The 15,022-nt window shown below is 38.8% G+C and overlaps 1 protein-coding gene across 5 annotated transcripts; it reads right to left on the minus strand.

Annotated features, from left to right (window-relative positions):
- Positions 1–131: 131 nt before the first annotated feature.
- bcl2l13 (BCL2 like 13) lies at positions 132–14,618 on the minus strand. 5 transcript variants are annotated; one of them, XM_056766516.1, is made up of 7 exons: positions 14,470–14,618; positions 13,701–13,883; positions 8,781–8,882; positions 8,527–8,683; positions 8,195–8,267; positions 7,915–8,043; positions 132–2,717 (listed from the first exon to the last, which is right to left on the minus strand). In XM_056766516.1, the coding sequence occupies exons 2-7, from the start codon at positions 13,828–13,830 to the stop codon at positions 1,794–1,796; spliced, it is 1,515 nt and encodes a 504-aa protein (XP_056622494.1). In that variant the 5' UTR covers positions 13,831–13,883; positions 14,470–14,618; the 3' UTR covers positions 132–1,793. The 5 variants fall into 5 exon arrangements, with proteins under 5 accessions (XP_056622494.1, XP_056622490.1, XP_056622492.1 ...); XM_056766512.1 differs by having other exon boundaries at positions 8,781–8,885; XM_056766514.1 differs by having other exon boundaries at positions 8,781–8,885; positions 14,388–14,583.
- Between the last annotated feature and the right edge of the window lie 404 nt (positions 14,619–15,022).

The following is a 15,022-nucleotide window of genomic DNA, read 5'->3' on the forward strand; positions in this document are numbered from 1 at the left end:
CAGTACTAAATACAGGAACTGAACCTCAGTGTATCTATTAAATGATATTTTTGGCCTTTTATTCTAATTGTAGAGTTTTTGCATGAACAAATTTATGCTCAAATCAATACACAAAAGACCAGGTGTTCCCCTAACAGAAGATGTTTTTATTTCACAGCTTTTTTTCAACAGTACAAAACACTTGAATAATAGCACTTCTTTTCTGTGTTGAGATCGCTCACTCCTGACAACAGGTGGATTTTGCCTGTAGTGTGACTTCTGCTCAAGTTTTTTCTTGTTTTGATCAGCATCTATCGGATAGGCACAAAGCTGGGAAAGGTGGTGACAGGAATGTACTTAGGTCTTAAATCATAAAGACAAACAACAGCACAAAGTACAAGCAATCAGGTAGTCTTGGAGGTGGAAAAGAGACTATACTTTGTGCTATGTAGTACAAGAGAGAAAACAATAGTAAAGGTGTTATTCTACTGATTCCAATCGAATTAAAATGTCATGATTTACTTTTATGGACAATTTATGAGGCATTCTGGTCCCCAAACATGAAGTCACAAATCAGCATATAATCTCTGCAATGTATCCTGTAGAAAATATTTTTTACTGTAGCACTACTAAATTAATTTATATATTCTGTTCATGTTTATCTGAAACACAGTGGTTTATATATACAATTAAAAGCCTGTCCTTTATCACATTCGTATTTAAGTATGCACAGTTTACTGAAAGCAGTACAGTGAAAGTGCTGTGCTTTTGACCCAGAATCAGGGACAATTTATAAAATGCAAGATAGAAAACTAAATTTGACTTTCTTTTTCCTGATATTACATAAATTCAGTCCATTGTGGCCTGTTGTCATGACAAATCTGATTGTGCTGGTGTATTTTTTTCACACACACACATACACAAACTAACAAAAAAACATTACTACATTATTTATATATCGTACCGTCCTTTTGTACTGTAAAGAAAAGTACACATGATGAATCGCTTTACATTGAGCAATGATGATCCATTGACTAAACTATGTGTTATGACATCACAAGGAGTTTCCCTTTAAAGCTGTGTGACCTAGATTTCTAATTTTAGTTTTCAAAAGGGGGAATTTACAAAAACCCCTGGATTCAAGTCTCATCCGGAATAATTAATTGTTATTTAAATTTACAGTAGATTTATACGAATCAAATGCATAGATACTCCAGCATCAAGCAAAACAATCTCTAGTATATGACAATGGTTTGGGACACCACAGTGGTTAAAGAAAGAATTCACGCAAAACCAAAATATATCTGTAAAAACTATAAGTTTTGTACTTCACAATTAAATTCAGATACACAAAGTAAAATCATATCCATGCAGTATCACGCAAGCCTGTGCTTTAAAATGAATTAATCTAATTAATTATAAATAATAACAAACACACTTTACTAAAGAAACTAAATGAACTATGTCCATTAAAAGTTAACAGATCAGAAGCCTTCATGTTGAAAGTTAAACAATCAGGCAAAATCTAGGTCACAGTCAGCAAACAGCTCACAGTTGTTCACTGATACAGCACAACAGTAACATCAAATCACCAAAACAGGTGTTTTTGCATCCACCCAGTCGTTAAGCTGGTTTAAAGAAACTAAGCCAACAAATGAACATGATCAAATAAAAGCCAAGAGAACAGACAAGAAAATGGTATGACACAAAGACGAGGAGTATTTGTCTGATAAAGTGCAGCTTATGGCAGCACAGTGGCCCAGGCTTCCATAAGGGCAAAAGAGACGGTGACATTACAGACAGTCATGGACTTCTTACTTCTTCCTATAGGCCAATACTCCACAGGCCAATACTGCAGCGATAGCCACCAGGGCAGCACCACCATATAGCAGCACAGGGAGATCACAGGACTTTGGTTGTGGCACAGACTGCTTCTGCACCAGGTGCTCGGTAGAGGCCGAGAGCTCTTGAGCTGTAGAGGTGGTCTTCTGCTCAACCCCTGGAAGTACCTCTTGTTCTAGGGTGGCTTGGACAGGTTTCGGTTCTAGATCGGGTGGTGGGACGATGTTAGAGAGAAGACGAAAGGATGTTGATTGTGGCTCCACAGGAGCCAAAAGAGGATCAGGCTTAGACTGAAGTTCAGGTTCAGGCACAAGGATCGAGGTGATCGGAGTAGCAGCATGATGGGTTAAATTCTCTTTCTCCACTGAGGCTGGAGGTGGAACATCAATTACTTTAGGGGTAATCTCAGAAACAACGTTTGGTTGCTCTACAGACACAGATGGCTCTGGTGGCACTTCCTCTCTGACAGCAGCGAGCTCACTCTCACTGCCCAGCACACTTAGAATACTACTCTGAAGTTCCGCCTCCTCCATCGTTTCTCCACCCTCCTCTAGCAGTTCAGCGTCTTCGCGTTCCACGTGGACGATGTCAGAGTTCGAGGAGTTGTTCTCGCTTTGCTCCTCGGCTGTTCCCACACCTTCTGCACTGTCCAGACTCTTGACATCTTCTGGGTCCATTATTCCAACCTGGGCCCAAGACTCGTGTCCTGTCAGCGACACAGGGAGACTCTCTGTCTGCCAGGAAGTTGGCCCACTACTGTCTCCCAGAGTCAATAGTGATGCAGGTGGGCTTAGCTGATCTGAGGCCTGTTCACCTGACAGGATATAGATGTCGTTACTGTCCTCAGCTATGATCACACCAGGGTCTTCAGTTTCCTCCAGGCTGAACACAGTGCCCTGTAATATAAGAGCAAACACTGATTCGTTTCTCCATTTATCTATAGTAGATACATATACAAAAAGTAAATACTGAGATGGACACAAAATATTTTCATAAAACAATTTAGTCAGAAATTTTCATTTATTCAAACATTGTACATTGTTTAGGCCCACTTGCAAGTAAATATTAAAAGACAGTATATTTAGAGAACGTGTGCACCTGTTCAGAAGAATGTCTAATGTGATTACTGAAAACGCTCTATGTTAATTAATCAATTTACAAGCTCACACTTTCATGATGATTTTGTAATCACATATTTCAAAAAACCTAATTGTGAATTTTAAAGCAACAGTCAAAACAGTGTTCATAGATAGGTATCCTGTACTACAACAAATAACTTTTATTTGTGTTTCATAAAATTTGAGCAACCAATCACAAAGCTGATCATCAAGATAAGCTTACTTGTCATAAGAATGAGTCATAAGAATGCATGATTACGCTTGTTTTTCAATTTGTGGTTGAAACAACATACACATTTCCTTTTTTAGTGACTTGTTATGCACTTATTCAGCTGCATCAACTGGCAGCATTTCTCATAATTTCTTTCATCAGTTTGATGCGATTCAGAAAGTGTGTATAAAACCGCCCACAACAACCATAACCACTCAGACAGTGTTACATTTTTTCAAGGGGAAGAAACCCTGTTCTAAATTGACAGTTCGACTTAATTGTAGACAAAACAAAATAATTTGAAGACGTTTTTACGAAAGATTTTGTGTATGTATGTCGAATAGTTGATGTGTTTGGAATGTAAACTAAAGCTAAGCTTTGAGAAACATTTAACAGGTTTAATAGCATAATATTTTTTGTTTTGCTAAGCATTTTTCTACATTAAAATAAACCAGATATTTCCCAGATTCAGTTTATTCTGCATTTGTTGCCAATTTATTTAATAAAATAAACAGCTTCAAGTTTTGCATTCTCCATTGTGTACTTACAACTTATATTTTGGTAGTTTAATTTAACATTTTTCATGATCCTTTTCAGACATCATGTTAAAAAAATGAGAGATTAAATACCTTTTTAAAGGAATGTTTATGTTAAATCAGCTGAATTGAAGACTAAACCATAGAAACCAGTGCCACCCAGTGGAGTACAGCAGAAATACAGCTAGGCCACTTCAAAAAGTAGTGTGGCTGGGTTCTCTACTCTAATCCAACACATATCCTTAAAAGCAACAGAGACCGGCATGAGGGCACCATATTGACCAGCTCAACAATCAACAAACCTTGGATTTATGGGAAAAGAGGAGACACTCTCATCCCTGTACAAAATGATATCATCTCTGCGGTGTGATTATGCCTGGTTGCCACCTATCCACAACTAGGTCAAGCATGCAAAATGAAAGCATTTGAATTTGACATCATTGTATGTGAAGGCATCCGTTTTTTTCTCATTTGCATTTCTGCAAACTAAAGGCCTTCTCTATCATAAAGGAACAAGTCACATCCACACACACAGTGTCTTTTCTAGTCTAGAGCAATATTCTCATTGCAGTAATCCACAACGGTCCACATGCTAGTTTCACATGTAATCCAACATCTGTCAGCAACCAAAAAAAAAGAATGAAACCCCAGCATCCATCTTGAATATCGAATGGCCGTGTAAAAGGTTGTAAGCAATGTGTAATCTAGCTATGAGATGCACTAGTTGGAATAAAATTCTAATGACACCAACATTTTTGATGAAACCTCGCAGTATAAGGCAGTTAGATGTTTTCCATGTTGTTAATTTATGTGCCAAATTCTCTTTTCTTTTACTGCTCTGAAACTACGGTATGTCTCTATTTCTGGCTTTTACTAAACATACAAAGATGACTACGTACGATAGATGTTTCTATGCAAGACGAGGCTTGCTGTGCTGGCTATACAATGACATCCAATAATGTTATGATCACAACAAATGTGTTTTCAGCTTGGTTACTATGACTACTTAACAGCCTACATGAAGTCCAGGTACCCACCCATGCCTTAAGACAAAAAAACGAGGCACCCTAGCCAAACTAAAATACACGTGTAAATACATGGGAGGACCGATGACTGACAGTGGGGTGTGGTACCATAAAACTCATCTAGAGCTTAAACATGCTCTGGGCTACTAACTAATGCATGGGAACTAATGTGCCCACTAAATGAATTACTTTCAAATCTTTAATGGCATCAGTACACAATGACTTCAGTACGATTTTGTGGCGGTTTCCATTGTTAGGGATCCACACCAAAGACAAACACATCTTATCTGTTGAGGGCGTACTGAAATGTCAAGATTTCTCGATTTCCACATGGTGTTTGTCTTTGAACACTGAATACGTTCTGGGAACAACAATAATTTAATCCCTGTGTTATGCAACCTTCTGAAGGGAGCTACTGGACAACCCTTTACATTCACAAATTTCAAAAACATGGGTTACATTTATTTAATTTAAGTGAGGGATAATGTACAGGCAGATGTTGACCCTCGACAGTGAGTCGCAGAAAAAGACCCCCGACAGTGTGATCAGGACGCGAAGTGGAGGGTCTTGTATTACACTGAAGGGGCTTATTTCGCAATAACAGCCGGTTGCTTGTACATTATCCCGCTTAATACACGGCTACTTTAGCATATATAAAAACTGGACATGAAATGTGAATTTTAAATATGCAATTAGCACATTTTTGTAGAATGCAGACCTTCCTCAAGGAAAAGCTGTTTACTTTCAGTATTAAGTCAAGAAACCATATTCGGATGTCATGAAAAGGCAATTTGGTTTAATCATTTGTAAATATGATGTTACAATGATTTGCTGCATCCAGGTTATGAGAGTTTGCTTTCCTGCAAATGTCACGGCTGGCCAAACAGAATCAAGCATTCCAAAGAGCCGTGTAATAAACATCGCTAGATTTTCGACCAAAATATCTGTATTGTGCATTATGAATCCTCAAGGTGAAGGAGCTGCACACTCTTTATACCAGGCCTACAGCATATAGGTCACCATCATCCAACAGACAGTAAAACTGGGTCAGCCATTTTATATGAGGATTTATCAGATTTATTTTTGATCCCCCACCGGAGTGGCTGGGGGTGGCCGATGGCCTCTGTTCGCGTGACGAGAGCTGCACATTGACTCAGTAAAATTCAGTTATGTAAGAGTCCAGGGTTTGAGCTTTGTGTTGTGTTGGGTTGTGCGACCTGACATGACTCAAGACAGAGCGCATCACACTTGGCACTTGCTGTGCTGATATACGAACGGGGTGCTCTGAAAGCAGTGTGTCCTATCCAACACAACAGGAGTCAAATTACATCACATCAGTCCATCTCACGAGTCTCTGCTGATGTCAGAGCCATGTGACCCGAACACTGAAGGTCAACTCAGCAGTCAGAAAGGGGATTGGTCGATAAAATGTCCCTCACTTTCCAGATACAGGGTATTTGCGTCTCCCTAAAAAAAATATTCTTAGTCTAAAATACCACGGGTGGTCGAATTGCTGACTCATAAGATCAAATCAGACAACCATATTCAGTGAAACAGACTAGTGCCCTTAAGTGCTATGTTTTTTGCTAAATGTATCCTTGCTGCTTGGATTTCAACAAGTTTATGGGTTTAGTTTCCAGGGAATGCACATACTGGTAAAATATTTAGATTAAATGCATTGTAAATCACTCTTGGTAAAGCATATGCCAAGCTGAAAAATCCATGCAGAACAAATTTATGTGCAAACTGATGCATTCTAGAAGAAATCATTGCATTTATGCTGCTCATGCTTTACAATCATCATACATTCATTGTGCTTGATTCATGAATGATTCCTTTAAATAAACCAGCAAAAGGCTACTATGCTTCTGTAAAGGGGCAAACAACAAATGCTAAATTTTTACACAGTACTGAGCAAAAAGCCTGTTCTACACTACATCAGCTTAAAAGACAAAACAGATGAAACATTACATTCAATATTTATTCTTTAATAGAGTATAAACACCATACAAATAACACCTACTATGTTTTTCACAGCAAATGGTTTATAATTTTATCATCCACTGCATAGGGCATCCACAGGGCTGATAAAGCACCTGGATCTAATGATAACAAAAGCTGTTACACAAATACGACAAAACCACAAGTACACAGGGTCAAGTTCCCACTCGCCCAGAATTCCAGAAGAAGCTCTCCTACCTGCCTGTGTTCGTTTCCTAAGCTTGCACAGCTCGACTCCTGTACTGACCACAGTGGACGTGTCAATGAGCGGCAGAAAGACAGAATAAAGGTTGCAGGACACAAGCGGAGCTGTCAGAGCAGTGAGGCTGTAACTGCGGAGCAGAAGGTTTGGTTTGCTTACACACTATCTCCTCCTCCCTATCAGACTCCTCCCTGTATTCAAGCATCCGCACACATCCCAACCTGTCCTGCCTAACACGTATTATCTATGAAGAAGCTCTTGGTTTGTCACTTGAATGTAGTCGTGCACTGTCTGCTTCCAGTACAATAAATGGCCTAATGCTGTAATTAAATTAATCCAATTGACTGAGTTCTGCAGCTCACACACAGTACACATGAAATGAGTCTTTCATAAGGACGAGCCCCATCTGCCTAACAGTGTGAACAAATTAGGATGTTTTAGACAAACATGACCTTCCTCTTGCTTTATGACATCATTTCAAATAAAGAGCTTTTCACATAAAACATTTGCATAAAGTTAAGATAGCCTTCCCAACAGTCTTTGGTTTGAACATTCAAATGACATTCATTTTGATAAGATGAACATTGAGTGAGCACATTATAATAATATAATTCCTGTCGAGTCCAGTATAGACACTGTGTAATATTTGTATATGTATTTAGGAAGCGTAAAAAAAAAAGATTATGTGATAACCTTGATTTTTATCACAGATTTTATGTGTCTTGTCATGCTGTAAATCTTTCATATTGCTGTTGAATGATTTTGTCACTCCTGAGGTTTGACTTGGACAGCATTGCGCCATGTCCGGTGTGGACAATTTTTTAAATTATAATGGGTTATAATTCATTCTATTGTCTCTTGTCACGTCGCATCTGTTATAGAGACGGTGCTAGAGGCAGGGTGTATTAAAAAACACTCAGTGCAACTGCTATGGTTTAGAAGAGTCCATCTAGTTTAAACTAAAAGCAGTAAAAAATAACCAGATAGTACAGAGACTCACCCATCCTCCCTGCTGAATGATAAAGTCTGATTGTGATTCCTCAATATAACGGAGTCCATACTCTAGCAGAGAGCCCAGCGGTTGCACTCCAGGCAGCAGGGCCTGTAACAATACTAAGGGTACCAATACCTAAATAAAGAGAAATAAATCATATCATAAATCTTATCATACTGGATATTAGAATTTAAATCATATACTTTGGAGTTGATATGAGGGTGAGTAAATTCATTTGGGTAACTATTCCTTTCAGTATGCTATGTGTGAACTTATAGTCTGTTACCTTGCTCCATCCTGCCTGAGCATGAGAGGACAGCTCCTCCACTGCTTCTCTGAAGCAGTCAAAGCTCAAATCACTGTACAAAAGACACAAACATAATCCACTGCTCACAAGTGCATTTCTCTTACTTTACTTTCAATATTTAGGTAAAAGATGTCAGAAACAGTCATTTAAACTCACATTACAAGTACTTATGTATAAAACTTCATATATGCTAGCACAGGCTGTTTATACAATACATTTTATTCGCACAGACCTCTGCCCACTACATTTTAGTTGCAAGATCGGTTTTCAACTGTCAAAATCTGAACAAGAATCCTCCCTCTTTAACAGACCTGTTCAGAAGTGTATGAGTGGCAGAGGACAGGTGTGTGTCTAGGTCCCATGAGACGCGGTCCGCCAGCACTGCCAGGCTGTCCTCTATGGAGCTCTCGGGATCCGCTGGACTAAATACTGGAGATGTATGGCGATCAAAGCCAGTCCTGGAAAAAGCTTATCAGAAATTGAGAAAGATGACACACTCAGAACTCTGGTCGGTTTTTAATGAAAGAAAGTACAGTAAAATAAAAAATAACCAAAAATGTCATACATGCTGCAATTTCCTCCTCCAGCTGCTTCAACTCATTCTCGATCTGTTTCTTCAGACTGCTCTTTCTCTCTTTTTCCATTTCCTGTGATGAGTGGCTCTCTCCTGCTTGGAATCATAACAGATGTACAGACAGATGTCACACACAAACAAACAAAGTACATAAATATGTTCTTAACTTACTCACGAGCAATCTGATTATGACTAGAAAATTGTGACTCTAAATTGTGATGATTGAGGAGTTCATGATCAGAAATAAACAGAACCTTGTCACGATACTAGAATTTCTAACTTTGATTCAATACCTAAAAAAATATCAATATCCGAAACCATGGGGAAATACATTAAGGCCCTAAATGAACAAGATTAGACAATTAGGTATATTTTTACATTATTTATTTATTGTGTTATTTAATGGCATTAACAACATTAACAACATTTAACCGTAGCGAATGAGACGAGTGGTTGAAATCACTAGCCAGGTTTCCATAACCCTTAAAAATGAGCAAATTGAAATAGCACATTGAAAATATGCCCAATGGAAACAAGTCGATTTTGCCCTATATATACTCCCATATATGGCAAAAAAGTTCTCACGCCTGTTTTTTGCAAGCAATACGATAAAGGCATATTTCACAAAACTGCAATGGAAACACTTTTTAACGTATTTACCAAATTCACATGACCATGTATGTTTTGGCAGAACATCTGGAAAGATAGAATGTAAGGAATTCACAATAACAAATATCTTATATGATGGCAAACGAGTGAGTACAGTATGCAGTCTGAAACGCATCTCTTGTGTCAACATCAGACCAATCAGTTCTGACTTCTATTTCTTTTCTACTCTTCAAAAAAATAAATAAAAACTTATCTCTGTATACTGTAATAGACCAGTCTTTTTGATTGCACTTATACTTTTTGTTATCCATTGTTTACCCCATCTGTAAGTCGCTTTGGGTAAAAGCGTCCGCTAAATTAATACATGTAAATGGAGATTTATTACGAACAGTGAGGTCATTTGAAAATATACAAGTAATATAGACATTTCTCTTCACTATTTCATCAACAGTAGGTGGCACTAAGCACTAAAGTTTGTTTGTAACCCGCCATAAAACGTATAAAGAAGAACTACGGCAAGAACGACTTATCACGAGAAGATAAACAAAATACACTTTAATCACTTTAAGGCTTGTTTGAGATGCGCCTTGCCTTGTCAGAAAAGAAGATGAGAGTGGACTGCTGCAGTTAGGGGAGGAGTGAAAACAGCGCAGGCAAGATGGACACTTCCCAAATCATTCTGTCGATCGACTGGAAACGTCAAAATGGAATAGATCCAGTTCGCATGTTTTATCGCATATTTCTGGAGCTCAGCAGAGTTTAAAAGTGATAAATGTTCTAAAACTTAGACTTCAGACAAACTCTCAACCATATTAAGGCTTTAAGAAAGAACTAAGATATTTTCAAATGCTTAAAGCTCAGTTTATACTCGTGTTAATATTTTTGTTCTGTTGAACACAATAGATGTTTTGGGGGATTTAGGATAGCAAATAATTCTTGGTCACTATTGACTACCATTATGTATTTTTCTGCTATAGTAGTCAAGGATGCCAAAACATTTTCAGTAACTAAAATTCTACCAAATATCTTTGTGTTCAACTAAACAAAGACATTTATACAGGTTTGGAACAACTAGAGGGTGAGTAATTCATAACAGAATTTTCAGTTTTGGGTAGAGTGTCCCTTTAAAATAGATCCCATGTGTCCCCGAGGCCACGCACAGAAATGGACGAGAAATATTTTTGCCTTCATAAGATATGCAACAACTTGCTTAAGAAATAAGCATGGTAACATTTATTGCATAATGTGTACAAGTACAAGCACCTCAATGTTTTTAGTTGTTCTGCGTATAGTGCTGCCCAAACGTGATATTTGGCAGCTGGAAGAATCAACTGTTGTACACTCACACGTGATTTCTTTCATCGTGTAAAATGACATGCACCTTAGTACGAAACATTGGTAAAAAAAAATTATACCACCGCTATATTTTCCTCTTTGGTTGATCTGAGCTCCGGCGTCCCACCCTGTACTGTAGCCTACCTGTCAGACGCTCGTTCCCCACACTTTTGAGAACGGGTCCGGTCCTTGAGTGCGGTATCTTCGGATTATGAAATTTTTCTGTGTCTTTGGTGTGTTATAAGTTGCCCATGCATCTATTAGACACGTAAATTTGCTAGAAGGTTTAAAAGAGTCAGAACAAAAAGATGCATTCTATCTAAATGAATAGAAAAAAAGATGCACTCTAGAGTGCATCAAAAAGATGCACTCTATCACCAAGACCTGCCTGAAACGCCTTTTGTAACCACACCCCCACAAATCTATGTCAGAGTTCGTTGTATGAGTGGACTCATGCTGCCTTCAGACCAAACGCGAATGAAGCGTTAAAAGACATGTTGCATTTCGTGCCTTGCGGCGCGAATGATGCGGCTTGAATAAAGCGTTTCGTGCAAATTGAGCGTTTCGAGCGTTTGACATGGGATTCGAGGGAGTTGAAAAATCGGAACTTTGCCGAAAATTTGTGCCACGTTAACCAACCAGGAGCTTGGTCTAGTAGAAAGGTGATTACAACAATGGAGGACAAATCATTGTTGCTGTATGTGAATACCAGGAGCTGTACGATACATCTTCCTTTTATGGAAACAGAAATAAAAAGGATCTTACTTGGAAGAAAGTGAGTGAGGAGGTCGTACAATCTGGTAACTTGTCAAAAACGATCTTTACACAATTTGAGCAATATATATATATATATATATATATATATATATACACACAAGACTGGAGCCGCCGGGGCAGAAGCCCCTTCCATGAAGCGAATTCACATCAATAGTGAAGTAAATTTGACGCGAACGAAGCGAGTTTGACGCGTGAATGAAGCGAGTAAACTCAAAATGTTCAAGCATCCAACCACACGCAAATAGCGTGATTTATTCACGCATGTCGCGTTTGGTATGAACACACAGTAAGACCGCACAAATGTATACGCAGGTCATTACTGTCAGTACAATTGCTTTGGAACCTGATGTTACAAATATGGTAAGAGTCACATGCTTGCAGTATTCGACCAATCACTAAGCACTGGTTAACTGGCCAATCATAGCACACCTCCCATCAGAGAGATGAGCTTTGTTAAATGTCTGTGCGTTTCATAGAGGCAGGGCAAAGAGGAGATACAAACAAGAATGGTTTGTGGAAAATACAGCATTATTTAACCTTAAATCGTGTTTACACATTGCACTCACTTAAAACAATTTTAATATTTATTTTAGCTGTGTCATACGACTCCTTTAACCCCACATACACCACAATGTCATCTCCTGTTTTCTCTCTTTAAAACAATAAGAACGCTTCTCTAGTCACATACACTGCTGAATGGCTGTTAATTCACACAGTAGTGAATAATTTAGTGTACACGTATCATAAAAAGGCATTCAGCTCTGTCGACCACACAGACCTTAGTGACTGACTACAAAAACAAAAAGATGTTTGTTTTTGGATTCATCCAAACCAGCAATGCATTCAAACTATACATGTTATTGCAGTATGTGCACTGACTGGGAATCGAACATGGGACCTTGGTTTTTGATGTCAACATGCTCAGTTAACAACATGAACATTTAACCGTAAGGTAGAAAAACACAGCCTTTACCAAATTACAGAAGTCGACAGGTTCTCAGATTATTATTTCCAAGTGTGGGTAGATCTATGATCAGGTTTGAGAAGGATGCGCTTCAGTTTGATTCAGTGGCATGTGAACAACCCAATGCTGATGGCACATGACAGTCTGTCATAGTGAAGAGCAGGTCGAGCGGAACGAGAGATCAGAGGCTCAATCTACTTTGAAAGCTGACTGAATGAAAAGCCGAGCAGAGGAAACACAGGACATTCCTCATTAAACTGCTGATGTGCCCAAGGCCTCAAATTCTTCGACAGGCAGCTAAAGCTCATCTTCATCCTGTGTTCAAAGTCAACTAGACTAACTGTTCTTGACATTTGTATGCTTCGTTTCTTCTGGAATCCGCAACCGCCAAGTTTGAGTACAGGTCACATGCTACAAGGAAACGTGTAGAATATTCATTGATAATGTGGAAAATAAAGTCAAACTTCACGGGAAGTGATCTTTCAATGACGCAACGAACTTTTCAGATTTCCAAGAGGAGTGAGAACTTGAAGAATGGGTCTATATGTCTCTGTGACTCCCATCAACACACAGAATTGTTACTCTAGTCTACATCATAAAGGTTTCAGTAAGACCCACTCTGTTTTCAACATGCCACACAAGTGTATGTGGCATTGGTTGAACTTCAGGAGATTTGTTACAGCTTTACTTACGATACCTTCGGGCCTTCGTATTACACTGGTTGCAGAAGTTTGCATACAGTACAATAACTGCATAAGAAAACCCCTGGAGTTATGGAACCTGTTCAAGGACAAAATGGAGATTCCTGGACTAGGAATTTGACCTCAGTAACTTTAGACCAAGGCTACTTTGGACTGGAATTGCGATAACACCGTGTTATTCACCCAGATCTTTTGCAAAATACTGGTAAAAGGCAGGGCGTACTCTAATACTGTATTCACCATATGCATGAAGCCATTTACCTCACAAACATTCTCGCAGTCACAATGAAATTGCAGGTTGGTTCTATGGTTACAGTTTTAATAAACAATGCATCCGTTACATTACGAAACACAGGCTCATTTTCCTACATGAATACAAAACTACATTGAAACTACAAAAAAACTTTGATTTTCTACATACAGTAAGTGATTAAGACATTTTGTGAAATAGGTTGATTATTGAAATATAAACTGATTCTGTGTGTGGTGTGTGTACACATTTACTTTATGCATTTAAGTACTTACGCTCTGCAGCTAGACCCTCTGAGGGTCTTGATCTTGCGGATGGTAGCAGGCTGAGGTAGCTGAGGATGGCATACTTGGTCTCATAGTGAAATCCTTCAGGCACTGTGTTGGACGAGCCAGAGGCAGCCATTGAAGAGAGACGTCAGGCTCCCGGAGACAACAAATGACAGTTCTGGTCCAATTCTACAACAAACCAACATTTTTATTTACTCTTACAAAGGCAACAGTATTTAAACCAAGAAGCAGAAATGTAAGGTTTTGTGAATGTTAACAAACAGAGACTAAAATAGCGCAGAGACAGTAAAGTAGTCTTTAAAAAATATATTTTTGAAGGGTTCCTTCTCCTGTCTGATTGGTGAATTTTTCCATGCACGCAACACTGACAACCAACACCTAACAGATCACTTTTTACATATCTACACACACTTCAACCTACATTTATGATAAAAAGCAGCATGCAAATATCCAGACAGTAGAATAAGAAATATTAATTATTAATTAAAGGAATAGGCAAACATTTAATAGAACATTATGTTCAATCAGAGGCATACAGACACGCGCTCCTCTCTCACCCACTGACTGAACCTCTCTCTCTCTCTCTCTCTCTCTTTCTGCACGCCACATATACTCTGAGCGGTCGCGTGCCCGAACAACCAGCTAGCCAGCTAAAGTTTAAACTTACTTAACCTGTTAGTGTCGCTCATAACAAATCCTGTTATCAATTTCACTTTAACACGTACGCCATGCACAAGGCTCGAATATGTCGTACCTCTGCGTCAGTGACAGTTTCGTTCGGTTAGTGAGGGGTGACAAACGTACTCGGTTTGTCTCGCAGAAAACTATATAACTGCTTTGCCTGTGGGAAGCTAACAGTTTAGCCATGCGCGTGCGTAGTGTCCATATTTCCCATGCTCACTGTTCCGCCTTCGTTTGAAGGGTAGGTCGACTTCATGCAGCACTGCGCAGACTGAGCGATGTATGACATAAGTACCGCGAGAGCTATTCAATAGGGGCGATTTTAACCTTTCTCGCGGTATTTTGTTGTCAGGCTTCGGTTCCTCTGCGCAGAGTCGAACTAGAGAAGCGCACTGAACGTGAAAGTGAAGGAATGCGGTTTGAGGAGACAATTCATTTATGAACAACTGTAAACGAATTTATTTCACTTAAAGATGTGAATAGTTTAAATGCTAGCAGGTCTGCCAAACCAAATATAAAGGATAAGATGTAATCAGAGGCGCTCCCTTGACAAAAAACGCAATAATAGTTAACGTTACGTGACCGCCATAGCATGTAGAGTGAACTATGAAGAATAATTACGATTT

The sequence above is a fragment of the Triplophysa dalaica genome, chromosome 14 (assembly GCF_015846415.1).
Source record: "Triplophysa dalaica isolate WHDGS20190420 chromosome 14, ASM1584641v1, whole genome shotgun sequence".
Lineage (NCBI taxonomy): Eukaryota > Metazoa > Chordata > Actinopteri > Cypriniformes > Nemacheilidae > Triplophysa > Triplophysa dalaica.

Excerpts from the sequence above, each read along its gene's own strand:
- bcl2l13 (XM_056766512.1), bottom strand. The coding sequence starts at position 13,830 with ATGGCTGCCTCTGGCTCGTCCAACACAGTGCCTGAAGGATTTCACTAT. Across the intron at positions 8,886-13,700 it reads AGAGGGTCTAGCTGCAGAGC|CAGGAGAGAGCCACTCATCA; the intron begins GTAAGTACTTAA and ends TATGATTCCAAG. Across the intron at positions 8,268-8,526 it reads ACTCATACACTTCTGAACAG|TGATTTGAGCTTTGACTGCT; the intron begins GTCTGTTAAAGA and ends TCTTTTGTACAG.